The 27,940-nt window shown below is 60.3% G+C and overlaps 1 protein-coding gene across 12 annotated transcripts; it reads right to left on the reverse strand.

The window, feature by feature from the left end:
* Window positions 1-647: 647 nt before the first annotated feature.
* On the reverse strand, window positions 648-27,940 carry Mast3 (microtubule associated serine/threonine kinase 3). Of its 12 annotated transcripts, none has more exons than XM_023707150.1 (28): window positions 27,899-27,940; window positions 22,159-22,190; window positions 13,506-13,594; window positions 13,354-13,426; window positions 13,214-13,234; window positions 12,768-12,846; window positions 12,249-12,406; window positions 12,061-12,136; window positions 11,758-11,967; window positions 11,441-11,542; window positions 11,185-11,317; window positions 10,922-10,980; window positions 10,474-10,559; window positions 9,350-9,558; window positions 9,068-9,206; window positions 8,032-8,164; window positions 7,562-7,727; window positions 7,324-7,425; window positions 6,341-6,463; window positions 5,928-6,037; window positions 5,541-5,677; window positions 4,991-5,232; window positions 4,364-4,594; window positions 3,995-4,221; window positions 3,639-3,761; window positions 2,857-2,993; window positions 2,598-2,785; window positions 648-2,405 (listed from the first exon to the last, which is right to left on the reverse strand). In XM_023707150.1, the coding sequence occupies exons 1-28, from the start codon at window positions 27,935-27,937 to the stop codon at window positions 1,915-1,917; spliced, it is 3,915 nt and encodes a 1,304-aa protein (XP_023562918.1). In that variant the 5' UTR covers window positions 27,938-27,940; the 3' UTR covers window positions 648-1,914. The 12 variants fall into 12 exon arrangements, with proteins under 12 accessions (XP_023562918.1, XP_023562916.1, XP_023562921.1 ...); XM_023707148.1 differs by lacking the exons at window positions 22,159-22,190; window positions 27,899-27,940 and adding exons at window positions 19,997-20,086; window positions 20,245-20,426; XM_023707153.1 differs by lacking the exon at window positions 13,214-13,234.

A 27,940-nucleotide genomic window follows, 5' to 3' on the forward strand; every position in this document is an offset into this window, starting at 1 on the left:
ACAGCCGAACCAGTGCTAGTGAGGGCCTAGTTAAACGTGTTTCCATGGCAACCCCGAGCGTCCGGAACAAGCCGAGTGATTGGGTGCCGCCTGCGTGAGGTGGCCTACTGGAACCCAGAGGCACTTTTGTTGCAGGACAGCTGGAGCTCGAGTGGGGGCGTGGCCACAGGTGTTCGGAGCGGCGGCGAGCTCCGGACGTAGCCGAGGGCGCTCGGCTGAGCTCGGCTCGGCGCACGTTCTGCCTGGCAGCGCTCCAGCACAAACCGCGACCATAACGATGCAAATGTGGTGTCCTTTGTTAATTAACGTAGCTCAGGGCTCCAGACTGGTGACTGAATGAAGTTTTTCATTCTTTTTTCTTGAGACTGTGTTTCACCCTGTTTAGGCTGGTCGCTAACTCCTGGGCTGCAGCCTCCCAGATAGTTGGGGCTACAGGCGCACCTGGTTTTAATAAACCTGATGGGTAGTAGTCCACATGGGTACTGGTACGGCAAAGGCAGCTTCCTTTGTTGTCGGGGAAAATCGCAACGGCGAACTCCTATGCAGGCTTCAAAACCCACATACAATGCCTTTGAGCTAAGAGATTGTTTTCACCCCACTCCCACGCCCCCTTTCCCACAAATGTAGACAGTAGGCCTCTTTGTAAATGTGGGCTTTTATTCGCTGCCAGCTCCAGGATGGAAGGAGGGGCAATTCATGCACAGGCTTATTTCACCCTGCAAGCCCCAGCGGGGCTGGCCGGAGGCTCTGGAAGGACGCAGTGCCAGCAGAGCTCCCTGCCTCCACGGGGGGGGGGGGGGGGACGGAACCTCCTGGGAAGAAGCAGGGCCAGGGTCTGCACACATGCCCACTGGCTGAGGCTAGGTCCGCGCCCACGGTGGGCGTGGTCGGTGCTTCCCTCCCGGCACCTCTTGCAGGGCAGTGGGAGGGACCAACCCAGACCTTGGCCGGGCCTCTGCCTCCTGAGCTGCAGGGGCAACAAGGATGCCAGCTCTGGGCTTTCTCAATGCTGTCCCAGGAAAGAGCCATGAGCAAAGCGCTTAGCACACACAGCAGGCGCTTAATGCGTAATCGCTGGGATTAGTCCTGTAAACACGAGGAAACTGAGGCACAGAGTGGGAAAGACATCTTCCCAGAGCCACACAGTGAAGCTGAAAATCAAACCCGGGCCTCCTTGCCTGCGCACCTCCTTAGCGCACATCCACCTCAGGGAGGCAGGACACACAGAGGGCCCTCCCTGGACACACGATGGGTGGGCCATTCTCCTCTCCCCTCAGCAGTACCTTGCTAGGCCAGGCTGACACCACGCAGGGCATCTGTGCCTCATTGCCTACATCAGTGAACTCCTACTTTTCCATCAAAACCCCAGCTGCTATACCCTTTTCCCAGGCAGAAGCCTGAAGCACTGGAGTCAGAGTGTAGTAAGGACAGCAGCTGGGACAGTGGGATGTCATCTTCAGATTCCAGCGTCATGGCTTGGAGGGGAGGGATATCGTTTGTGGAGTTTGCAAGTCAAAGCCAAACTAGGCCTGGACACGTAGGCTCGGTCTTGGGTCAGGAATGGGATCAGGTACCAAATGCACACCAGAACTTTAGAAGGGTGGGGAGAGAACACGCACACAGACGCGGTCCAAAGCGCTTGCTTCCCAACCCTGGCGGGCTTTGCAGGCTGAGGGCCCAGAAGCCACCTGCAGGACGGTGCAGCCCGGCTATTGCTTAGAAAAAGTAATAAATTAGTGGCGGGATTTGCTATTTACAATGCCGCCCGAGCCCAGCCTGGCCGATCTTGGCCATCCACTGTGCACAGAGGACATCTGAGGGAGGGACGCCATTGGCTTGTCCTCTGGTACTGCAGACTGACCCCCTGCCCTGTGACTGTGCGTTGGGAGCTGGTGGCCGCGGCCCCGGCTGGGCTCAGTCGTTGCTGGCAGCTGCAGGCTCAGCGCCTTGCACAGCGATCTGTGGCACGGGCACAGGCGTGGGGACAGGCGCCGTGCCGGGGGCCTCGTCGTCAAAGCTCACCTCCTGTACCGCCTCCTGCTTCTTGAAGGAGTCGCGGCGCTCGGACAGGTGCAGCCGCCGCATGATCACCAGCTCAGAGTCGGGCCGCTCACTCGTGCCCAGCTTGTCAGCTGACTGTCCACGGCGCAGGCGAGGGGACCGGGCAGGCCCAGGCGTGTGGCCCGGCAGGGGTGACGGTGAGCGTGGTGGTGGGGCAGGCACAGGAGGGCAGGCCAGCGGTGAGGGTGGGATGCTGCTGGTGGACTTGCGGCGCCCGCCCTTGTGCCGGGGTGGCCCCAGCTTGGCCGCCAGGCCGTGCAGGGAGCTGGGACGGGCGTGGCAGGCAGTGGCTGGGGATGCAGGACTGCTGGAGCTTGGGGACACGCTGGGCGGGGACGCGGTATCTGTGAATGGCAGGTGCAGGTCAGGGATGCTGGGGTTGGGTACCAGGACTGACCAAACTTGCCCCACTCACGGTGGGCATTCCTTTGGTCTAGATGCATCAAACTCCTACTTATCCATCAAAGCCCCACTTCTTTCACCCTCTTCTTCCTGTCCCCCATTCTCACTATCCTATACTCCCACAATTTGGGCACCTGTGTTGGTGCTGCCATCGGGCGCAGGGCTGCGGCAGGGTGTGGTGGGGCTAGGTGACAGACTGTGGGTGGGGGACCCTGGCAGGCTCTCACTGGAGGACAGTGAGTGGTGGAGGCCGGAGGAGAAGCTTCGGCTTGTGTGCAAGACAGACGACTGCTTCGAGATCTTCTTGAACAAAGACTTCCGCCTGCGGATGGAGGAACACAGTCAGCGCCACCCACTCCGTGACCCTGGCCACCCAGACCTGAGGCTGCTCACCGGTCCTGTGTCTCCCTCCGCCGGCTGCGCTTGCTGCGGCGCGCCATGCGCCCTTTCCCCGCGTCCTTTCGCGCTGGGCCCACCCTAATGGTTGTGTTCTCCAGCGCCGTGGTGCGAAGGGAGATCTTATTTCCGCTCTGCGAGGGAGGGCGAGCTGATGGTGTCCCCACTCTGCCTGCGTCATAGCTGCTAACGCCACACCCTCTGCCTCACACTGAGCTGTACCCTGGCCCTTGTATTTATCCACTGAGACAGGGTCTCCCTGTGCAGTTCAGGCTGGCCTCAAACCTGCAGCGATCCTCCTGCCTCATCCTCCCCAGTGCTAGGACAACAGGCGTGCACTCCCACCTCAGTGATTTTGGTTGGGGAGTGCAGGACTGGAACCAGGGCCTGGAGCCTGCTCCCAGCCACCCCCAGCCCCCTCCACCCCCTATCTGCCCCTGCCTCGTCCGCGTCCCTGTAGGAGCTCCTCAACCTAGGCGCACGCTGCGGGGCACTGGACGGCGGACCACCACCGACACACCAGTGCGAGTGCTGGGCCTCGGCCCCCACCCGCAGGACCTAGGGCTCCTGGACCTCTTCCAAGCCCGGGACTTCGACCCCTGCCTGGGACCTCTGGTACACAGCAGGTAAAGATGGTGTCCAGGTCCCAGCCCCAAGGGGGTCCCAACCCTACCGGGAGTACGGCCTGAACTGGAGGTGAGGCCGGGCAGGGGGCGTGCGGGCAGGGGGCGTGGGGGCAGGGGTCGTGGCCCGAGGGGGTCCCGCCCCACCCCGCCGACCTTCAGCAGCAGCTCCACCACGTCCCGGTGCACCAGGCCCAGCACCGACTCGCCGTTGATGTGCGTGACGAGGTCCCCGGCGCGCAACCCAGCCTCCTGTGCGGGGCTCCCCTCTTCCACGCTCTGGAGGACACAGCCGGGCAGGAGTCTGAGACCTAAATTCGGGGCACCCACCTGGGCGGGGTCGTGCCGCGCCTCAGCTTCCCTGAACCAGGGGGCAGATCCGGGGTGCGCAGTGTGCAGAGCACCCCCAGGCGGCACGGATTCCGGAGAAGAGCCCGGTGGCTCCGGACCACCCGGTTCCCCACGGCCAGGAGCCCCCCATGTACCCCAAGAAGGAAGTGTGCTGAACCCACCCAGACGACATGGTGCACGGCGTAGACGTTGCTGTCGCCCATGTAGACGCGGATCGCGCGCAGGCTGAAACCGTACTTTTTGCCCGAGCTGTGGATGACCACTGCGGGCTGCAGGCTCCCGCACACGGGCGACGGGTCCCGACTTGGCGAAGAGTCGCGCGAGGATGGGTTGGAGGACAACGAACGCGGTGACAGCGGGCTCATGAGGGGGCAGCCACTGCCGTCGTCTGCGGACAAGCAGCGAGGGGCAGTCAGCGGCGCCCGGTAGCCACCTGCCCTCCCTCCCTCGCGGCCACTGCTGGGTCCCAGGACCCCTGCAGTTCTGCGGTCCCTGCTCCCTGTCCCCACTCCGGTCTACCGCACTGGCACCTGCGGTGATGATGAGGGACAGGGCTGATACTGACGCCGACTTGGGCACTCGGCCCCCACTGCCGCCGCTGCCGCTGCCCCCGCCGGGGGTGGCCCTGGGCTTGTCGCTGGCGGGTTCTCTGGTTGCTCCGAGTCGGCGGCCCAGACCAGCATCCAGGGCTCGGGGTGTGGAGTGCCGGGCACCAGTGCTGTTGCTCCGGAGACGTGCGTGGCTGAGGGCTGCCGCGTCAGCTGTGGGCAGTGGGGTCAGTGGGTTCCCTCTCCCCCCAGCTGTCCCTGCTGGCCTTCTTGGGTTCTACCTGCACACCTGGACTCCTGGCCTTTCTTCATCAGAGCCTGCTCCCCTCACACCCTTTCCCAGCCGTTCAAGTCCTTTCCTTTGAGAGGCTGCCTCCTATGCCCCTATTGGACCCTTGGGTCTTATTGGGGCTAACCCAACCCCAGCCTCTCTTGGAGGTGTTACCCCTTGACTGAGGTTCCTCAGGAGCTTATGGTCTCTCTGCAGCCATTTTAAAGTTTTTGTTAGCTTCAGAGAACTCCTACTCATCCTTCAACACCCTTCTCAAATAATCCCTTCTCTGGGAAACTTTCTGTAAAGCTACTCTTCTCACCGTGGGCCCCACCTACCAGAAAGGTTTGAGGGTTTGGGTGTTACTAGGGTGGTCTGTGGTGGGGGTTCAGGCTCCCCCAGGATGAAGATAGGCTTTTTGGGGTCCACATGGGCTAGGCCCGCTCCCTCATCCTCTGACGAGAAGGCAAATTTGGGCATGTCTAGGCTGATGTTGTTCAGAAGCGATGGGCTGGGGCCTCTCTCAGGCTGAGATGATGACGAATGACAGGAGGACCCAGAGGACGTGCAGGACCTCAACCTGTAGGGAGGAGCAGCCTGTGTTGAATGCTTGGTCGTGAGGGTCAAATATAGGCAGAGTTCTGGAGAACTCCTATGCAACCTTCAAAACCCACCTTCTAACTGATGTCCTCTAGGGGGATGGCTGTGGGTTTTGAAGGATGAACAGAAGTTTTATTAGCGGCTTCATGTTTGCCACAGTCAGTAATATGATGCTCAAAGCAGCGAAGTCATAGGGGGCCTGACAGTCTGGCCGGTCTGACCCTTCTCTACCGGGTTCACCTCCCAGGAGACTGGGAAAATTGATGGGCCTTTGTCCCAGGCACCTACCGGACCTCAGTGCTCAGCCGGAGGCCACTGTCCCCGTCACTGCTGCGTTCCCACCCCTCCTCCCGGTCCACACTGAAGCTCCTCTCAGCAAAGGTGGGGGTGGGCTGCACGGCCAGAAACTCAGAGCTGCTGTAGACCTGGAGCGTGATGACAAAACAACAGGACTGGGATGGGGGCGCACCCATCAGCCCAACCTCGGGAGGCTGAAGCAGGAGGATCGCCAAGTACTTTAGGTCATACTGCACTGCAGAGCAAGAACCTATCTCAAAGAAAGGGAAAACCCAGAACGCGGCTAAAACGGTCCGCTCCGAGCGAACTGCAGGGGGCGCTGGCGTCCCCGCCGCGCGCAGCGCCCCGCCCGCCCGCCGGGCCGGCGGCAGCGCGCACCTTGCTGAAGCGGTGAGAGCAGGATGAGAACTGCGGGATCTCGGTGGACGACTCTTCGTCGTTGGTCTCGTCGTCCTCCGAGCCCAGGTGGCGGTAGCGTTCTGAGCGTGCTGCGGGCGGGGAGGCACCTGAGCCCGGGGCCCCGGGGGCCCTGCGTCCGGGGTGGGCAGAGGCCCTGGGGTGGCAGCACACCCGCGCGCTGGGTGGCTACGAGGAACTGCTGCACCCTGCCACTAGGGCCCGGCCCAAGCTCTGTGCACTTCTGATTCCTCCGTGGGCCTTATTTCGCCCTGAACCTGGCATCTCACAGGAGACCCCAGCTGGGCTTGCCCTGGAAGCCCCAGCCCCGGGTAGGATGGGGTTTGGGGTTCCCAGGCTGCAGGACACGGTGCCTGCTGAGGGGCCCCACATACTGTCAAAGTAGCTGGTGTCATCCTCAGCCTCCAGCTGCGGGACGAACTCGGCTTTGTGTCGCAGCAGCCCAGCCCAGTCCAGGCCCAAGAAGAAGGGGTGCTGTTTGACCTCGTGGGTGCCCCCTGCAGACATGCCTGGCTGAGCGCTGTGGTCCCTACCCCTGAAGCCCCCTGGGAGCCATATAGTCAGTGCCCTGCCCTTCCTTCAGCAGGACACTGAGATCCTGTACCTACAGTGCTTCCTCTTTGGCCCAAAGAGCAGGAAGTGACCGTTGGGTCTTCTGAACTGGGCCTTTGAAGCCTCAGGACACAACTCTGGTGACTTCACAGATCCACACACTTATACAGCCTTGGTGTCCTCTGGGGACCCCAGACCTAACTACCTCCTATTCCTTCAAAGTCTTGTTCTAGTTTTAGGCAAACTCTTTTTTTTTTTTTTTTTAAATTAATTTTTTTTAAATATTTATTTATTTTTATTTATTACATCTATTTATTGTGTGTGTGTGTGGCCAGCTCAGCCCACCAGGGGGCGGGGCTGGCTGGCATGTGGTGCTGGAGGATTGAACCGCGGTCCCTGTGCTTTGCCAAGCTTGTTTCAAGTAGGTGCTTTAGACCACTGAGCCATCTCTCCAGCCCTAGGCAAACTCTTATACATCCTTTTTTTTTTTTTTTTAAATTTTTTTTTAATTTATTTATTTTTACATTTTATTTATTGTGTGTGTGGCCAGTTCAGCCCACCTGTGGGCGGGGCTGGCTGGCATATGGTGCTGGGGGATCGAACCATGGTCCCTGTGCTTTGCCAAGCTTGTTCCAAGTAGGTGCTTTAGACCACTGAGCCATCTCTCCAGCCCCTTATACATCCTTTAAAACCCCACTTCCAACCTCTCTCCTCCGTGTACCTTCTGAAGAGCTTTTTTTTTTTTAAATCCCAGGTCTACTCCCTCTTTATGCCTGGGGCCTAAGCTGTGAGGGCACCTACGTACCAGTGCCCAGACGATCCATTGGGCTCTGCCGCAGCAGCCTGGTAATAAGATCTTGGGCATCAGCCGGAAGTGCCTCGTCCCCTTCTGGCCACATGATCTCATCTGAAACAAGGGCAGGAGTGAGGGTGGGGCGGAACCCCGATTCAGTGCAGGCTGCCTCCCCAGGGCACAATGCAGGTGACCCTTCCCAACACTGGGAGGGCTGAGGCTCAAGCCCAGGGCTGTGCAGGGCACCCACCGCTGACCACCTGCCCGAAGAGCTCCTCGGGCGTGTCCCCGAAGAAGGGCACACAGCCCACCAGGAACTCGTAGAGGATGACGCCCATGGCCCACCAGTCCACTGGCTTCCCATAGCCCTGGCGGAAGATCACCTCGGGGGCGATGTACTCAGGGGTCCCGCACACCTGGGGGCAGAAGGAGAAACAGGCAGCCCCAGGTGGGAGACAGGAAAGCAGAGGACTGGGCTGGGAGCAGGGGGGACAGCCGAAGGGGCTGACTTGTGTTATTTTCTCTGCTTCGCTTTCTTTGAGACAGGGCCTGGCTAAGCTGCTACGCTGTTCAGGCTGATCTGGAGCTTTCAACCCTCCTCCCTCGGCCTCCTGGGCACCAGGACAACAGCTGTGTCACCCGGGCTGGCTGTCGTGCCCGCTGTCCCGGTGTCCCCGCACCCGGGCCTCACGCTCACGCCGCCCCTGCCCACCCACCCACCTGCTTGTCCACGAACTCATGAGCATCCTTCTCGATGTGGCCCTCGTACAGGTTGGTGGCCATGCTCATCAGCCCGATCTTGGACAGCCCGAAGTCAGTCAGCTTGATGTGGCCCAGCGAGGTGATGAGCAGGCTGCAGAGGCAGGCAGAAGGGACCCTCAGGGCGGGCGAGCCACCCGCTGCCTGCCCCTGCACCCAGAGCTGGCTATACCAGACAGGCCGTGCGCCCAGGCCAGCGCTGTGTGCTGTGATCTGCACAGGGGTGGGGACGGGTCATAGGACAGAAGGGGCTGAGCCAGGCAAGGGGGCATGAATGCAGTCCCAGCAATTCAGGAAGCTGAGGCAGGAGGGTCCCAAGTAGGAGGCTGGTCTGAGAATCTATGCCAACACTGCACCACTTTGTAGAAGGTACTAAGGATCCACACCTGGGGCATCTGCCATCTGTGGGGGCCCCAGCATCAGTCCCCATAATGCCAACGAATGGTGACTATTTGCTGGTACTGAGGATGGAACTATGGCATCACTTATGCTAAGCGTGGACTCTGTCACTGAGCTACACCCCAGCCCTTTATAAAAATGTTATTTTGACACAGGAGCTTGCTAATTTACGTGGGCTGGCCTTGAACTTGCGATCCTCCTGCCTCCCTCCCTCCTCCACAATGGCTGTATCCTCGGCCTCCCTGCTGGAGGAGCCCAGGATGCTGGTACAGTTAGACAGGCAGGCAGGGCTCCAGAGCCAACCCCAGGCCACACCCAAGCCCACTAGGCCCCGCCCCAGGCCACACCACAGACGTTTTGACTCCACCCCTCAGCCCCCCCACCAGTTATCTAGACCGCAGCCCCCACTACCCCAAGTCCACAGCTTGTCTGTGTTCCATCCCTTCCATCCAGCCAAAACCCACCCTCACAAGACGACACCCACAGGCTCTGCGGCCCAATCCACCGGAGCCTCACCCCTCAGAGCTCCACCCCTGCCCCGCCCACCGAGGGCAGGCTCCACCCCCACCCTCGGGAGGGGGGCGCTCCGCCCCCTCACTTGTCTGGCTTGAGGTCGCGATGTACGATGCCGTAGTTGTGCAGGTACTCCAAGGCCAGCACCGTCTCGGCGAAGTACATGCGCGCCATGTCCACGGGCAGCGGACCCATGTTCTTCAGCAGCGTGGCGCAGTCGCCACCTGGGGACGGCAGATGGTGAGCTCGTGCCCTCCTCAGGCAGTGGCCCTCATCTGTCCCAGACAGGACGGCCCCTTTCACACACAGCCCCCAGCCCCGCTGCAGCAGGGAGGAGCGAGCTTCCATTGCGCACGTGCGCAAGTACCTTCTACATACTCCATGACCATGCACAGGTGGCGCCGGGTCTCAAAGGAGCAGAACATGCTGACCACAAAGGGGTTCTCTGCGAACGTGAGTATGTCACGCTCCACAAACACCTGCTGGATCTGGTTCCGCAGCATCAAGTTTTGCTTGTTGATCTTTTTGATGGCAAAGCGCTGCCGCGTGTCTCGGTGCCGCACTAGGTACACGGCCCTGGGACGGGGTGTTGCTGAGGTCAGGGACCCAGCTGGACCCCAACCCAGTCTGCCAGGCTGCACCCTTTCTCCAGTGCTGGGGATGGAAGCCAAGGCCTCCCACCTGCTCCTAAGTGCTCACCACTGAGCCACACCGGGTTGTCTGTATGGCTTGTTTTGAACCAGGGCCTCACTGAATTGCCCAAGGCTCCACTCGTGACCCTCCTGTCTCGGCCTCCCAAGCAGGTGGGCTCCCAGGCACGAGCCTCTGCATGCAGCTCCATTCATTTATTCTTGCACGCCCAGCTGAGACCCTTTGCCACGGCCCACTGGGAGCCAGCTTGAATGTCTACACATCGGAATGGTAGGAACGTGGCTGAGTAGCGGCTTGAGCCTCTGAACTCTGCACTCTGGCGAATTTGCTTCTAGCCATAGATAAGCTAAAGCCTGAAAAAATAAAGCCCCCTGGCTGCTGCTGCTTTGGCAGCTGTGTTGCAGAGACTCTCAAACCCTAGCTTCAGTGTCCTCCCCTCCTGGGGCTCCCCTGCCTCCTGTCCCTTCTCCACATGACTTCATGCACCTGTGTCCAGAAACCTTGAACCAGAGGCCCCCCCGCCCATTGCTCCTAAGCATGGCTTGGGGACGAGGCAGGCACCTGGCTGTGCTGTCTCTGTCTCCTTCTGGAGCCTTGTGTCCCTCTGCGCATCTCAAGGGGAACCTTGTAAGTCTCACTGACAAGGGACAAGAGTTTTTCTTCTTTTTGAGACAGGGTCTTTCTGTGTAGTTCAGGCTGACCTTGAACTTGTGATAATCCTGCCTTTGCCTCCCCTCCCCGGCGCTGGGATGGCAGGCCTGTGCCACTGTGCCTGATTACGAGGCACAGCCTGACACCAGGGCTCCCAGGCCTCAGCCACCTGAGCACCTAAGGACTTACCCATAGGCCCCGTTGCTGATGAGCTTGATGGTCTCAAAGTCACTCTCACATGGCTTTCTCCGTGACGGGCCACCCAGGGCACGGTTCTGGGGAGAGGAAAGGCTCAGGTCCTGCCCCACTGCAGAACCTACAGATGCCTTCTCCTGTCCCCAAGTCCACGCTGCCTGTCCTGGTGCCCAACACCACTTCCTCCCTACCCAAACTTCTCAAATCAGCTTCTCTGAGGATTTTCCAAGTCGTGTCTGCCTCCTAACAAACTCTTACACATCCTCCAAAACCCACCCTTCAGGGCTCTTCTGGCCTAGCTCCACCAGGCCTCCACATCAAGGAGGCCCTGCCTACTGGTACTTTCCCCCAAAGTCACTGGTGTACCAGCTCTTGCTGTGGCTGCCTGGTTTACAAGGGGAAGTGTTAAGACAGGAGAGGATCCGACACTCGGGTGACTCACCTCTGGTGACTCAGGTGCAGGGGGCTGTCCTCCATCAACGTCACTCAGAGGCACAATCTCTGTGAGCCGAGGGAGGAGAGCTGACTTTGCACCTCGTCCCTCTACCACTCGGCAATTTCTGCAACTCTACGTGGCCCAATGCCCACTGGGCCAGGTACTGCCAGCCCGACCGCCGGCCCGGCCCCTGGGCCTCTTCTTCCCTGCATCTGCCCTCGTCCTGCACTTTGCCGCTGCCCACTTTCTGCTTCGCTCCTCCCGCTCACCTTCCAGCGGGTCCTTGGCCAGGCCCAGCTGCCCAATGATGTACTGTGGTAGGTCGGTCTTGATGCCCTGGCCTTCCCGTGCCTGGCCTTCGGCAGCCTCCAGCAGGTGGTAGAACTCCTCGGGATCGAACTCCTGCGGCGCAGGGACAGCTGGTCACACAGGGCCCGGTGCCGCGTGTCCCTCCCTGTGTCTGCTAAGGCTCTGCTCAGTGGCCACCATCTCTGGGTTCCACTGAATCACAGGCAAAGGGCTCACCAAGCACTCGAGGAGCCGAGCTGGCCGTGAGATGATGATCAGCAGCTTCCGGACGAGCTGGACGATGAAGCCAACTTCCTCGCTGTCCGAGCGCTCATGAGCCTGGCGAGGGGCGTGGCAACGCATCAGGCCCTGCCCACCACCCAGCTCCGCCCCTGGCCACACCCACAGCTCATCCCCCCACCACTCTGGCGGAGCCCCGCCCCACTCATGCCCACAGAGCTGTGGGCCTTCAGCCCCACCCCCAGGTCCTTCCCGCAGGCCCCTCCCACTCCGTCCACCCAGCCCCGCCCCCACCTGGCCTGGCCCCAACCCACGTCCAGCAGCAGGCGCTCCAGCTTCTCCTGCATCTCCAGGAAGTAGCGCGAGGTGACCAGCGCCTCACCGGACTTGGCCAGGCAGTCCCGGGCCAGCTCCACAATCTGGTGATGGATGAAGCCCAGGACGCCATCGGCCAGAGCCAGCCGGGCGCCGGGCGCGTAGGCGGCCAGGAATTCCTGCAGCCGGCCCTCCATCTGGGCGGTGGCCTGGACAGCAAAACGGGACAGGGACTCAGAGTGCAGCCCTGGGGGCGGTGCTGGGCGGGGAGGCCCGGGCGAGGGCAGGGAAGCAGCGCCCACCTTGGGGAACCGCTCCCGGTACACGTGGTTCATCATGACGATTTCATTATCGAAGCTGCCGGTGGCACGGCCAGGGCTGCAAGGGGGACAGGTGGCCCATGTGAGAGCCGAGGCTGGGGGCCAGAGATGGCACAGGGGTACAGTGTGGTCCCCAGGCCAGTGCAAGAAAGGGCAGAGGTGGGGCCAACCTGAGGCTGCGGGAACGGGGCCGCAGTCGGGGAGAGCGGCCACCGTCCTCGTCCACCACGCTCTCGGAGCTGCGGAAATGCTTGGACAGGAAGCGCAGCTCGTCCGGCGTCGGCTGGAAGGGAAGCTGATGGAGACGCTCCCGGGAGGATGAGCTCGACTGCGGGAGGTGGGGGTCAGGGCCACGGCTGGGATGCAGGACTGTCCATCCCTTTCTCCTGTCCATCTCCTAGGCAGCCCTCAAAACCCCACCTCTGATGTCCCTTCCTTCAGCTACCCCTGTCTGGCTTGAGTCCCACATGTCCCTCTGGCCTGATCCCAACCTCAGTTTAGGGACAGACTGGGGGACCCTTGGGGCCAAGGCTGAGCTTCCCAGTGGTACCCAATAACCCACAGAGTACGGGACACAAAATGGGTAGCCAGGCTGTCTGATGACTAGATAACTATCTGATCGACCCCTGGGAAACACCCCAAGATGTGTCTTCGACACCCCACACCCGCCTAGATGGGACCATGAGTACCGAGACAGTGGAGCTGGGCGTGTTGGTTCCATAGCCGGAAGATGGGAGGGATGCGAGGGACCATCTTCTCCCGTCAGCCCTGCGGTAGGATCAGAATGGGGGTAGTGGAACCAGCCCTGTGGCTCTAGGGACTAGGGCAGAGGCTGTAGCTGGCAGGTTCCAGCCTCATGAAATGGGGCTCCTGGGCCTTTGGACACCTCCTTTGGAAGCCTACCGTTACCCAGCAGCCAGCATGGCCCTCATCAAACTCTGCCCTCCACGCATGGCTGTTTGGGGACACACTACCCGCCACCCCCTGCACTGGCCTGAAGACCTGCCAGCCTCGGGTTCCACAGGAGCCCAGCCCCCAGCAGGGACTCAATAAGTGCAGGTGAGTTAGTGAGGTTGGCAGCTTGGGACCAGGGAGTTAGTGGCTTGTTAGTGGGTGAGTGATGCTTGCCCATTACCTGTCGCTGCGTGGGATGTGGCTGCGGGCACAGAGAGAGAGTCCGCCACCAGGGGGTTGGGGGAGGCAGAGGCAGATGAGAGGGGGGTCCCACTGCTGAGGGATCCCAAGCCCGTCCCCCGGGACACCCACAGCGCTCACCTGCGGGCGAAGGGGAAGTTAATGGCAGATGCAGCCGAGAAGTTCCGTGGGCTGTCCAACGGGCTGCTGCCTGCTGAGGAGGAGGTGAGGAAACTGAGTCAGCGGAGGCCCAGACAGGACTCTGTGTGCCTGTCCGCTGTTACTGTACTCACCAGTGGGGATGGACAGCGGTGACAGGGGCCGGGAGAGAGTCGGAGACGGCGTCCCCACCACCAAGCTTTTGCGGTTCCCACTGCGGCAGCTGTGGATGGGGTGGGGACACAAGGGTGGATGGGTGGCCAGGGCCTGGGGCTCCAGGGGCCTGTGCCTGTCTGAGTGGGTGTACCCCCCCGCCCGCCACCCTACTCAGAGCCCCTTAGTATCCAGGCCAGGAAGGGAGCGACCACTGGCCAAATGTCCCTAATTATGGACACTGCTGCCACTGTTAATAGCAGAAGCCCTTCCAGCCTCACAGTGACCACTGTGTGTGTCCAGCACCCCCTGGGCCAGCTTCATGTGCATCCAGGCACTCAGGAGGCTGAGACAGGAGGTTTACAACAGCTTTCAGGGCAGCCTGGGTGACACAGAGAGAAATCCTATCTTGAAAAAACAAAACCATGAAGAAAAACCCCAAACCAGCAGGGGCTGAATTCAGCTGACAGCCTTTCCTGATCCATCACCCCAGCGTTGCCCCACCCCTCAGGACTCCCTGAGTGTCCACCTGTGCCAGCAACCCCCCCTCAACCTGTCTCCCCCTAGCTTCGGGTCTGTCCTGAGCCTGCCTTTTGCCCCGTACCCCCTTCTGGTTGGCCCACAGGCCCCTGGCGTCTCCTGCTGCCGGCAACACCCCCAAGGCCCAGCCCAGCCCCCGCCCACCGCGGCAGAGGGATGTCGGGAGCTACATGTCCCAGCCAGCAGTCGCTCGGCAACGGCTGCTGCCTCAGCCTGACAGGCGCTGCAGCCCACGCGCCGCCAACGCGGCTCCAGAGCACACGCAGGAGAGAGGGCCCTGGGCCTTGGGTGGCTGTGGAGATGGCCTGGGAGAGGGGACAGCACTGACAGCAGACAGTGCAGGAGATGGAGATGGGGGGGCTCTACCCAAGGTGTCTCTCTGAACCTCAGTTTACCTGCCTGTGTGCCCCAAAGGATGGTGGGAGAACACATGTGATGCCACAGGCAGTCTAGTACCATTCTCCCTCTCCAGAACTGACAGTGCCCTCAGAGGGAGAGCCAAGGGCTCAGGTGATGCCTCTGCAGTGACACCCCCAATCCCAAGAAGCCCCCAGCGGGTGGGAGACCAGTCACAGCCACTGCCAAGTTGGGAAACAGGCTAGAGATGCCAACAGTCCCAGGGATTACTGTTGTTGCTACTGATTTTGAGACAGAGTCTGGCTATGTAGCTCGGGAACTCACAGTGATCCTCCTGCCTCAGCCTCCCAAGTGCTGAGATGACTGTCCTTCCCTGGCCCAAGGTGCTGAAGCAAAAGTGAAAAACAGCAGGTCCTTGTGCGACTTCCTGCCCCCTCTTCTTCCCCCGACACACATGTGAGCACTGCCTGTTGCCACATCCTCTCCGGCCGGGTGTCACCTGGGTCCTCCCCCCTTGCTGCACCCCATTGTGTTGTCGCATTTGTGGGGACACCAGTGAACTGGGGTGGCCTCCCTGGGGCCCACAGGCCATGCCCTGAACATACAGCTCAGCTGGGGTCTCCAAGGACAGCCCCGCTTTACCCGTTCACCTCTGCAGCAGCTACTGAGTGCCAGCTGTCTTTACAGCCCTTCTGGGCCAAGGGAGGCTGGGGACCCTCCGGCACCTGATGGTCTCTTCAGGCAGCCCGAACCCACGGACAAGGAGAATAAAGTGAGAGCAGAGCCCTGGTCACTTCAGGTGTGCCGTGCACACAAATGTGTTCCCCTTGGAGCAGAGCCTGAGCTTGGGCTTGCCATCCAGGGCTTCCACCGCCAGAACTTGGCCTGGCTGACCAACCAAGCACAGAGAGGTTAGGCAGCTGCCTGAGGCCACACAGCACTGTGTTGTGAAGCTGGTTCCGTAGAGCTCTGCCTCAGCCGCTCAGCTTTCCAGAGGGGAACCCAGATTCCAGGAGGCCTGACCGGGCCTGGGGTGAGCCCCAGACCCACAGGCCTTGCTCTCCACCCACAGGCTGCCTCCCGCAGCAAATGTTTGCTGCGAGCCAGCGTTTCCCTTGAGCGCCCCGGGGCAGAGCGGCCTCGGCTTTTCCACGCTCCTCGACCTGAGACCGGGGTTCGAATCCCAGCTGGGCCCCACCCCGCAGTTACTCCAGTGGTCGGGGATCAATGGGCTGAGGACGCTCTCTGTCCCCGCCTCCCGCCTCCCGCGTTGGCCCTGGGAACCCGCCACGCCGCGGGGACGCCCGCGTCCCCTACCTCTTGGAGCGCTGCAGCAGCGCGCCCTTGGCCAGGCGGCTGCGGTGCCCGGGGGCCGCCACCGCCGTCCAGTAGCTGGGGTCGGACATGCTGCTTCCCTTTGTGTCGCCGCCGCCGCCACCGCCCGAGGCCCGGGGCGTGCAGGGGCGCAGCGGGCGGGGCGGGGCGCGACCCTGCGATGGGATCTGCCCGGAGCCCCGCAAGCAGGGTGGACGGGGGCGCGGGGCCGCCGAAGGGGGGCGGCGGGAGGAAGCGCGCGCCCAGAGGAGCGCGGCCGGGAACCCCGCCCGGGAGGGCAGGGGCGGGGCCTGGATCAGGGGGCGGGGCCTGGACGCGGAAGCGAAGCCCCGGGCTCGCCTGCGGGCGAGTAGGCGGGGCGTTGCTATGACCGAAGGCGGCGGGGCGGGGCGTTGCCAGGGCTCGCGGGGGCGGGGCGTTGGCAGGGAGTGCAGCTTGGCCTCCTTTGCCCTGTAAATACCATCACCGCCCCTTTCCTCCCTCATCACCCCACACCGTGCTGACCCCAGCTCTGTGCCACATTCAGGGCCCACCCTGCGACCTGGCTCTGTTTCTGCCACCACGCCCGTTCTGGCTCCATCGTTTCGAATTGGTGTGGCAAAATCCAGTTCCCCGGCCGCCGTGCAGCCCTGGCTTGGGTTTGCCTGGTTTCGCTTCTCCAGCCTGGGGGCTCTAGGGGCACCCTTCCTGCACTGAGGGCGGTGCCAGCTGCATCAGGGCCTGACGTTCCACCTGTGTGTGGTGACAGGAAGCCCAGGGCCCTATCTGGCCTCTGTCTCTGGGGCCTGCCGGGAACAGGGCAGTCAGGACAGCACAGAGGCCTACAAGCGCTGTTCACTGTCCTTATACGTGCATGAACATCAGACTAACTTAGAGGGAACTGATACACAGGTAGCTGCTGTCACCCAGTGTGTAGTCCTCACCCTCCCTGATTCAAGTCGCAGGCTGGCTCCACTGGGTCTCCTCCATGCCCAGTGCCACCCTGGAATCTGCATCCTCCTACGCAGGCTTCCTAGACCCAGAACTCAAACACCCACAAGCGGTTCTTCATTCATTCAACAAACAGCCTGAGCCCGACCCTTGCTGAACCGTACAACCCAACGAGGACCAACATGAATCCAGTCCTTAAGGCCCTGGGCTGGGCTGGGGGACAGAGAAGATGCAGGAACAATGACGGAAGACAGTGACAAATGCAGTGTGAAGAAATGGGCTGGTGGTGGCACGTGGGGGGGGCGGACACCTCAGCCAAGGACCCACTGAAGAGGTGTCACTGCACCCAGGGGGCACTGAGGAAAGAGGAGCTGGCCATGGAGATGGGAGCCAGGTGGCGCCCCAGGGAGCAGCCTAAGGGTCACAGTCAGGGAATCGGAGAGCTGTGGAGGCTGCTTGTGTACAGCAGGGAAGGAGTGATTCTTTTTGTGTCTGCCATGGGCAGCAGGGGACAGGGAAGAGGCCCATGAGGTGTTGGGACAGTACTGAGGGATACTGAGGCACAGATCAGAATGGGGATGGGGAAAAATGAGGGTTCTACAAACCCCCTCCCCTATAGTAGGAAATGAACCCAGGGCCTTCACACTGAGATGCAACCCTTCTCATTTTAATTTCTTTTTCTTTTTTTTTAATTTTTTGGTGGAACCGGGGATTGAACTCTGGCCCTTGCGTTTGCCAGGGAAGTGCTTATTCCACTGACCCATCTCCACGGCCCCAAAATGGAATAAGGATTTTTTTTTCTCCGAATGCCTTCAGGGCAGGTTTGGCTGGTTTGAGTTGTGGGGATCGAACCACAGCAACCTGAGCCTGACTGCTTTGTTGAAGCAGCCACTTAAAGAACTGAGCTAAGGGGCAGGCCCCCAACCCTTCTCATTTTAATTTTTTTTTTTTTTTTTTTTAAATTTTGAGACAGGATCTTGCTAAATCAGTAAGTTTTCCAGACTGGGCTTCAACTTGCAACTGTCCTGCCTCAGCCTCCCAAGTGCTGATATGACAGATTTGCACCACAGCGCCAGGAATTGAAGCTGCTCTGTGCCCCAGGGGACGCATGAAGACCAGGGGCAGGAATAGTTCCCTTGGGCACAGGCGATGGAGCCTCCCAGTTCTGCCGGCCCCCCGCTGGGGTGGAAACCACAATCAAGTTACCACCCAACCCAGGCGGGGAAACACTTCTGCACATGCGCAGAACATAGCCACAGGCGCTCAATGACAGATGCCACTGCTCCTGTGGTCCCCAGCACCTGCCTCTCCCATACCCACCTTGCCCTGGAAGGCGATCCCTTGCCCCCACTAGAGGGCGGCCTCCCACGCACACTCGCCCAAGCCCTCCTTGGCTCCTCAGCGACTTTGCTGCAAACCCATGCTGCCACCGCTGCTGCTACGTAAACCTCCTGCATGGGGTCTGGATCTCTAGGCCACTGCGACCTTGGCGGCTGCTTCTTTCTGACACATAGGGACCATGACAGCACAGCCCAGGGTAAGTGCACTGAACCCCACACAACCTGTAGTCCTTCCAGGCTGTCAGTGCCTCTCCCGCCCCACATCTCTTGGCTGAGCTAGAAATTCCACCTTCCTCCTGCCTTGGCATTCAAGGCCCCAGAAGGAACTGCCACCAACCACTGGCATGCCCGTCCCCCATGGAGCCTTGGAGCTGCTCACCATTCATCCAGACTGCACGTTAAAACAACTCCACGATCATATGAGAAGACACAGGGGTCACATTCCGGCCGCGGGTCCCCAAACACGCACAGGCCATGGGTGTGAGATCTGGGAGGAAGCAGGCGCAGGGAGCCCTCCCTTCCGGGGGCCTGGTGAACACCCAGCAGCCGGGGAAGGGAGCTCTGGGGCTGAGGGTGCAGCACACACAAAGGGCCTGGGGCCCGGCCTGCCTGCACCTGCATGCCCAGGGAGGGCTTATTGCTAAGGATCTGTGAACCTCACTCACGCTAAGGTGTACAGGGCTGGGACACAAGCCCAGAGAGAAATTCATGGTATTTCCTCAGGTTCAGGGCCAAAACCCGCAGGCAAGGACCGGGTTTCTTGGGTGGTGGGGCTCTGCTGCCCTCTGGTGGCCACTGGAGAGGTTTGGTGACCTCTGCGCCGGCCCCAAATTCTCTGTGCTTCCATTTCCCCTTGATAAAACCCACTGAGCAGCTGGCTACCCGAGGCCTCCTTCGCTCACACAGAGGCCAAGCGCTGAAGGCTGGGCCCGACACAGCCCTGAGCGACGCACACTGAGATCCCAGGCCTGTGTGCTCTCCTGTGGCCCCCAGGCCAGGTCCCGATGTCCTGCCACCCTCGGTGTGGGTGCTGCCCTACTTGCCTCCCATCTCTGAAAATCCACTGCTGTCCTCATCACTTCCCTGTCAAGGCAGCCAAAGGCACTGTAAAAACTTCCACTCTACCCCAGGACCTTCAGTGTCTGGCACCAATCTCCCCAAGCTCACATGCCACCTGCCCGCAGTTCCTCACTTGAAAATGTCTGTTATCCATTCCTGTGTTTGCTGGTCACCTCCCCCAGGGGACTGACAACTCCCAAAGAGAGGGACAGTTTTCTTCTTCTTCTTTTTTTTTTTTAATTTTTATTTATTTATGTGTGTGGGGGGGCAGCTCAGCCCACCAGGGGGCGGGGCTGGCTGGCTTGTGGTGCTGGGGGATTGAACAGCGGTCCCTGTGGTCTGCTAAGCTTGTTCTAAGTAGGTGCTTTAGACCACTGAGCCATCTCACCAGCCCCGACAGTTTTCTTCTGATCCACATCTATGCTCTTAGCACCTGGCACCCAGTAGGTACCTGCTAAGTACTTGCTCTCTGCGTGAAGGTACCTGCTGTCTGACACTGATTGTGGGCTCCATATTGCTCTCTTCTCGCTAAAAGCCAACAGAAACGGCTAAGCAACTTGTTCATACTAATGTGTGAATGACTGCCAAACAAAACACACAAGGAGGCCATGATATTCTCTCAGGTACACAAGTGAAAGCCATTGTGAAGGGTGTCACCAACCTCCTACAGGCCTCAGATGCAAGAACCTCAGTTTGGGCAGCTGGGACGTGAGCTGTTCTTGGCCTTGCTGAGCATTCTGGTCCTGCCCAGGTCCTGGGTGCCTGGGAACCCTGCACCTGCCCCAGAGTCTTTGGGCCACAGCTCAAGTTCCACCTTGCCCGGCCACCTGCCACGGGTAGAACCCCGCCGGCCAGGCCCGAGGAGGTAGGAGCGGTGCGTGCGGGGTAAACTGAGGCCATGAGTCACTCACCTCCAGAGGTGCAGGCCCAGCGAGGGGCTGCAGGGGCTGCAGGGGCTGCTAGGGCTAAGCAGCGCCGGGCTCTGGCTGCTCGGGGACAGACTGCGAAGAGAGAGGCGGCCGTGACCTGGCGGCGACCGAGAGCGGCCCGATCCAGATCAGACTGCTGGGGCCCGGGAGGGCTCCCCGGAGGCGGCGCGGGGACGCGATCAGGGCGGTGTCGGGGTCCTCCTGGGTCCCCACGCCCGCGGGAAACTCACTCGAGGGTCAGGGCTGGGATGTGCAGTTTATCCCTGCGGGACTTCATGGCCAGGCCAAGCCGCAGCTACACCGCCGGCTGCCGACGCCCTGCGGGAGGCCTGGGCCCCGGATCGTGGCGCGATCGCCAGGCGGCGGCGGCGGCGGCGGGAGGTGCGTGGCCGAGCGCCGGGCAAGGCCGACTCCGCCCCTCGCGGGCGGGGCGTGAAAGGAACCGCCCATCGGGGGGCGGGGCGGCGTCGACCACGCCCGTCATCGGGAGGGGCAGTGCGCAGCCGGGCTATGGTGAGGCCGGGGCGCAGCCGGAACCTGCGCGCGCGCCAGCTCGGCGGGCGGGGTCGCGGTGAGCAGAAAGCCACACCAGCTGCCGCTTCCCCGTGGGACCCCGCAGCCTCCAGGCCACGTCCCGGAGCCCCCGGACTTGAGAGGAAGGGCGGGTCCGTCTCCCCGCCCGCTTCATTGCTTCATCGCGCCCCGCCCTCGCGCCTCCGATGTCACCCGGGCCTGTCCTGCTTACTACGCCCTAGCCTCGTTGCGTGTTCCAGCACCCCGGACCCGAGGCCCCCGCCGCTCTGGGCCTCTGCAGGAACGTGTCCCAGTGACCATGTTCCAGTGCGCCCTCGGTCCCCGCCTCTGCGAGACTATCTCCGGGTGACAGACAGATCTGGAAGTGTCGGCGTCCCCCTCTGGCCCATTGAAGCCCAGGGGGGTCCCAGCCAGCCAGCCCGGGAACCGGGGAGGGAGGGGAGTATGTGGAGGAGGGGCGATTCCTCAGAGCTTTGTCCGGCCCAGCCCTAGGGCCCAGGACTTTGTCCCATGAGGTTAACAGCTGGCCCTTGCCCTGCCCCCAACCTGAGCAAAGGCCAGGGTAACGTCGGAGTCCCGCCCCTCCAGCTGGCCAGCCCGGGACCAGCAGGAGCAGATGGCCGGGCGTGGCGGCCACGCAGCCAGCCTCGTCCTCGGAACCCCGCCCTCTGCCATCCACCTGCTTTGCCCTCCGCCCTCAGGTCCACGCTGGTCTGCGATGCTACACTGGCACCTTTGCGCTCGCGTGGTGCCCCGTGCCGCAGGGCATCTCCAGCCCTCCCCGTGGTGCCTCTCCTCTGCAGATCCACGCCCCCAAGGGCCCTCCTCAAGAGGTCCCACATGCTGGGACCAGCCTCCTTCTATCCCCTTCTGTTGAATTTCTACCTCACGCCACTGTCCCTTCTTCCTGGAATGCGAGCTCCCTGGCATTGTATTGACTCTGGGTCCCTCAAGCCTCAAACACACAGTCTGTGCTCAGAAGTGTTCGTTGAGTGATTCCCATACCCCCGGCTCAGGCAAATGCACCCGGCAAACACGGGGTCTCCACATACACATACTTCTGGACAACCAGATGGCGCAAGGCAGGACACGAACCCCTGTCTGTCTGGGCTTTGGTATCCCCCACCTGCAAACGGGGAAAACAGTACATGTAGTCTCTTTGCCAGCCCACAGGAATGCCCATGGGAACCAGAGAAGACTGTGTCCTCATGTCCCCCGAAAAGCAATGAGCGCCCTGTCGCGGAAGGCATTCAAGCCGGAGCCAGGAGACTTGGGGTGCAAGGAACATCTCATTCAGCGCTGGTGCCCTAACACCTTGGGAGCAACGCCTCTACTCAAGTTCCTCATTTGCATACATTTGCATAGTGCCAGGGGTTTCCTGGGCTGTCGGTGAGATGCTTGTGAAGCACTAAAGGAATGCCAGGGAAGATCAGGTGAGGAGCAGAGTCAGTATTAAGTTCACAACCCAGGGGCTGGGGAGATGGCTCAGTAGGATAAGCGCCTGACTGGCAAACTCAAGGCTCTGAGTTCAATCCCCGGTTCTGCCAAAATAAATTCACAACGCAAAGCCAGCAGCGAAGCCCTCCAACCCTCAGCGCCAGGGGACTCACCTGCGGCCCCTGCGAGGCAGGCTCAGCTCCTTCTGAAAGAAAAGAGAGACTCCATCATTCCCAGGAAATGAAGCCCTTTGAACTCTGACCTTTGACTCATTAATCCCCCAAATTGGAGCCCGTGGAGGCCTCATTCCCCAGGCCTTTGCACCGCTTTTTAAAAATACATATGTTTTCTTTTTTTTCATTTTATTTGTGTGTGTGTGTGTGTGTGTGTGTGTGTGTGTGTGTATGGCCAGCTCAGCCCACCAGGGGGCGGGGCTGGCTGGCATGTGGTGCTGGGAGATTGAACCGCGGTCCCTGTGCTTTGCTAAGCTTGTTCTAAGTAGGTGCTTTAGACCACTGAGCCATCTCACCAGCCCCAATACATACGTTTTCTAAGACAGGATCTCTGTATTTCAGGCTGGCCTTGAACTCAAGATGGATCCTCTGCCTCAGTTCGTGAGTGCTGGGACCACAGGCATGTGACACCATTGGGTTTAAAAAATACTTTTGGTGGGGAGATGGCTCAGTGGAATAAGCGCTTCCCTGGCAAGGGCCTGAGTTCAATCCCAGGTTCCGGAAAAAAAAAAAAAAAATTGGGCGGGCCAGATAGCTCAGCGGATTAAAGTGCCTGCTTAGGCAGACACGGGGTTCGGAGGTTGCATCCTCAACCTGCCATGCCAGCCTCTGCCCCAGGGCGTGCTGAGACAGCACTTGAGACTGGACATGGTTGCATGCACCTGTAATCCTAGCACTTGGGAAGCTGGAAACAGGAGGATCACTAGGAGTCCGATCTATGTAGTGAGACCCTGTAGACCCTATAGATCTGCACTAAATACAAAACAAAAAACAACAAAACAAAACAATACAAACCCCAACCAACCTTTTATTTGAAATAAATGGAGCCAGGGCTGGAGAGATAGCTTGGTGGTCTAAGCGCCTGCCTGGCAAGCTCAAGGACCCAGGTTCAATCCCTGGTACCACATGCCAGGCTGGCCCTGGAACCCCAGGTGTACCTCGCAGGCCACTGATACCACATGTGGTGGGGCATGCCTGTAATCCCAGCACTGGGGATGCTGAGACTGGAGGACTACAGATTTGAGTTCACCCTAGGCGACTTAGTGATTTAGCAAGAACCTGCTTCAAAAATAAAATAAGAAAAGGTTGTGGACATAGATCCGGGCAAAGGGCCTGGGTTCAATCTCCATTACCACAAAAATATATAAATATAAAAATGAAGAATTCTATTTTTTCCTTTGAGACAGGGTTTCCTTATGTAGTTTAGGGTGGTCTTGAACTCACTATGTAGCCCTGGCTGATCTCAAACTCACAGTGACCCTCCCGCCTCAGCCTTGAGAGTGCTGGGATTAGAGATATGCACCTCCACGCCCAGAAAAATGAATTCTGTTGATCAAGAGGAATATCAGGTCAGGTGTAATCCCAGCACCTGAGATGCGGAGGCAGGAGGGTCACAGGGAGCTCGAGGCTAGCCTGGGAGTTCAAGGCTAGCTAGAACTACATAGCAAGACTCCCTCTGAAAGAAACCAAAAGAATATTAGTAGTTGCTTAAAATAAGCATCCTGCTGAGGAAGAGAGAACTCCAGGTTGTTCCCCTACGCACCTCGCAGACATCCCTGCTGGGCAAGACAGAAAAGCCATGATCTCATGTACCTCACTGGGAAGGGCAGGCCTCAGTGCGCCTGGCTCGCCTCTGTCCTGCGGGACCTCCTAGCGCCAAGCATGCTTCCTGTGGGGATCCGGGTGGCCTTCCACACGGGGGGCAGAAAGCACTGGGCTTGGGGTCCACGCTCAGACGTGGCCGGCCAGAGAGGAATTCTGAAAGCCCATGCGGCACAAATTCCAAATCTGGGGCCACCCCAACCAGCATGGGGCACCACCCCCAAGCCACCCATCACCTGGCTATAATATCTGTTCCTTCCTGGCCCAGCAAGTGATTGGGGAATAGCCTGCCTCAGTTTCTCCATCTGTAAGGGGGTTAAACATCAGGAGGGTTGCAGGTCATAATGCACCTGCTATTTTGCATCACGTACGGGTGAGTTACAGGCCTGGAAACTGAGGCCCTGAAGGAAGCCGGCTGCCCACAACCCTTGGCGGAGGTAGAACGGAAAGCTAATGTCCATGGCACTCCCCTCCCCAGCACACACAATGGGGCGGCCCACGATGGGGACACACGCTATTTTTACCTGGGTGGGCTCCAGACTGCCCACGTCCAGAGGCGGGTGTTCGCCATGGCAACGGGTGATGTCATCGGCCCCCGCAGCCAATTGGAGGGGGCCGGAAGCTGCCAGGCGCTGGGTGACCCGGCTAGTCGGACAGGCTTTCCCCCCAGAGGAAGAGGGGAAGGGTTGGCGCGCGTTGGGACGCCACCCTTGGGCCTAATCCCAGCCTCCCCGAGCTCTCAAAAACAAGGCTTTCAAAGGCCAGGAGGAGCATGATTCACCGCTCGGTGGTCCCCCTGTCTGATTGAATTCCTCTCCACTTCAGGACAAGCGATCGTGGACCCTGAGCTACCACCGCCGCCGCCGATGCCTCAGCAGCTGCTTTCTGCCCCTACGTCGCCGTGGAATCCTGTCCCAGGCCACCCACTACCTGGCCAGAAACGGAAGGATTCGAACCAGATGCTCCGGCGGTCGCCACCCCGGCCTCACTTGAGGCCCACAGTCGCCGTCCCCAGCCGGCTGTCCTTGTGTGCCGCCTCCCACCCCGCGCTGCCTGAGTGTCAGGGGAAAGCCGCTTACATCGCGAGTGGAAGGAAGGGATCTAAACAGAGGCTGGGCTTGGGGCTAGGAGTGGGGCCGGGGAGAGGCCTCGCGCGGGCGCGGGGCCCAGGTTCGTGGAAGAGAACATCCCCTACCGGTCCACGCGCTGTCTGCTCCGCCCCCGCCCTACCGCCCCCCAGCCGGCTGTTCCTGGGGGGAGCAGTGCCAGCCAGACCGGCTCCGTGATTTTGGAGGAGACAGAACTGGGCCCAGGCACCCCACATTGGAGGGCTTGGGATGAACCCCGAGTGGCTTGCCTTGCCGGCTTCCTTGAGAATGGCCATCAGAAGAGCCTGGCTGGTAGCACCCAGCATGGGCGAAGGGCCGAGGCCGGCTGGCTCAGGGTGCGGCCCAGCGCGAACTACCTCTGGAAGGCATCTTGGAGGAGGAGGCAAAGTAAACCAGGGCATGGAGAAGCAGAGTGGCGTGGAGGAAGGGGCCTTCAGGGGCTCCATCCCAGTAGCAAGGGACACAGGCTCCACATGGGCCATGGCTACCTTCTCTGTCCTGCAAATTTCCTGTTTAGGGATCCCGTGTTTTGAAATTCTGTCGTGTGTAAAATGATGGAAATAATAAGAATATCTCGGGTTTGTTTGCTTGGTTTGTGCTCTGATCAGGGTCTTGCTCCATAGTCCAGGCCAGGCTAGTCTCGACCACACTGCATCCTCCTGTCTCAGCCTACTGAGTGCTGGGATTACAGGTATGCACCACCATGCCAAGCTCCAGATGATCCCTTGTTGATTGGTGCTCGGAAATGTTACACAGGACATTGAGTTTAACCAAGCTAGGCAGCATAGCCAAAGCAAACTGCTATGGCATGGGTCAGAACTAAGACCTCTCCTGCGCAGCCAATCAAAGGCCTTTCTTAGCTGCAATCTCATTGGACAGTATCCCTATGCTATTGTTCTGATTGGCCAATCACCACTTGTTTGAGCCCTCAAGATTTTATGAATTGACTCTTTGACCTCCACCAATGGCTGACCTCCAGAAAATCTGATTGGCTCTCATGAGCAGCTACCACCCAATTGGCTGGGACCACCTCCCTTAAGGGGGCAGAGCAGTGAAGGGAGTCACCAAAGGGACTGCAGGTTAAGCTAAAGGCCTGGACCTCAATGCAGCTTGGACTGCTAGATCACTTAGCATCCCTGCCCTCTGGCTTCTGGTTGTTAGATGTCCTGTCTTAGTCTCACTCTCTTCCCCCTAAAAAATACAAGTAAATAGCAGAACTAGATATACACACTTGATCCGTTAATAGGGACATGTAATGCCACTTTACTATTATTTTATAACTGTTATAATCTTCTCCCACTTCGGTCTTTATTTCTGTCTCCTTGAATTCCTGACCTCGTTTGTGTCCCTAGTGGCTGCACAGGAGTCTTTTTGGCTTGCCGATAACAGTGAGTCTTCCCCACTCTAGGACCTCTCATAGCTCCCCATTACCCTACAGAGAAAGTCTAATCTCTGCACAGTCAGCACTGCCAACCAGTCACCCACTTTCTATTTGCTCCCCGGGTAAATAGCATGGCTCCTGCCTCTGGGCCTTTGCACGAGCCACGCCCACACCAGCATCCCCGCAGCCCTTCACCTCCCTGGACTCAGCCAGTGCTGGGTGGGTCTAGGTTCGAATCCTGTCGCCTATGTAGTGAGGCCTGGATCATGGTTTTTCATCTCTGAGCCTCGGTTTCTCCTTTGGCCACGAGGACCTGTCATCTGGAAATTCCGCCCCCCCATGGAACAGGCCTCACTTCCTGACGTCAGGAGCGCCCCCATTCTTCTACCCGGAGGCGGCTTCTCTATTTTAAGAGGCTGAGGGCGGGGTTTGCATCTAACTGGGACTCCAGGCAAGGCTGCCCCCCACACTGCTCGCCGATGCCCCTCCACCCCGTCACAGCTGGGGCCCTCTCTCCTGTCTCTGGCCTGAGCACCCCCATTCTGCACCCCTCCTCACCATGCCCTGGCTCGGACCCATCCTGCATCCCCGCCACGCCCTATGGCTCCCAACTTAGTCTTGTAGCCGGGTTAGAAACTCTTCAGCCTCAGGGTCCGACCCAAACCCGACCGGCTCCTCGGCTTCCCTCTGCCTTTTTCATAGCCACAAACATCCCTTACGCCCTGTGCCCCAGCGATGCCAGGGTTAGCTGCCTGAGAACAGGCTCTGGGAAGTGGCACGACTGGACAGCAGCGGGGCGCGCAGTGGGCGCCCCAATACACATGCGTTGGGTACAGGATGGGAGCCCTGTTCCCGACCTGCCAGCCTGGGCTTCCCAGGGTCCGGCCTGAGCCTGAGTGTGACAGCCAGACCTCAGTTTCCATTGTAGAGATGTTACAGGGGGAGAGGCACAAAGGGTCACTCCCCAGGGTGACAGCCACATCCTCACCACGGGGTCCCCTCGGCGACACAGCCTGGCCAGGCAGAGGCTAGAAAGGTCGGGAAACTGAGAAACGGGGTCCCCTGGCCTCCTCTGGGCCACAGAGGAAGCCTTCGAAGGGCATCGAGGGGGCTTCCCAGACCGGGCCTCGGTTGTCCTTCTCTGTAAGGACAAGTGGGCGCCTGTGCAACCCAGGACTCGTCGGTCCCTGCAGCGGGAACCCTGGCAGGGGCAGTGGTGCTGGCGACGCTGGCAGCGTCCTCACCGGCTCCCAGGTACTCGACGTCCCGGGAATGGATTCTGCAGCCCGAACATATGGCGGGCGCTGGGCGCAGGCTGCTGCGGATCGCGGTGGGACAGCAAGCAGCGGGGCCGAGCCCAGCGCCCTGCCCCGTACCCTCACCTGCAGCCTCCGCTACCCCGGGAATTACCTGGCTACACCCCCTTACCCTCGCGGGAAAGCAACTGCCTCGTGCAGAGGGCGCGACCTCAGCGCGCCCCGCCCCTGACTATTAGTTTCCCCGTGCCCTGCAGGGCCCAGCCCTGCCCCGAGCGCCCATCCCTCCGTTCCCACCCGGGCCACACCGCCCGCCTGCGCAGGGGCCTCACCTGGAGCCCGCGGCGCCGCAGGAGGCTCGGCTCGTCCATGGC

Source organism: Octodon degus, unplaced genomic scaffold (assembly GCF_000260255.1).
Source record: "Octodon degus isolate 3935 unplaced genomic scaffold, OctDeg1.0 scaffold00282, whole genome shotgun sequence".
Lineage (NCBI taxonomy): Eukaryota > Metazoa > Chordata > Mammalia > Rodentia > Octodontidae > Octodon > Octodon degus.

Coding starts and splice junctions, on each gene's coding strand:
- Mast3 (XM_023707144.1), bottom strand. CDS start 18,647: ATGCAGGTGCAGGCAGGCCGGGCCCCAGGCCCTTTGTGTGTGCTGCAC. Junction 13,235..13,353: donor AACTTCCCCTTCGCCCGCAG/GTGAGCGCTGTG, acceptor CTGTGCCCGCAG/CCACATCCCACGCAGCGACA. Junction 7,426..7,561: donor CTTCGGGCAGGTGGTCAGCG/GTGGGTGCCCTG, acceptor CCCTTGTTTCAG/ATGAGATCATGTGGCCAGAA.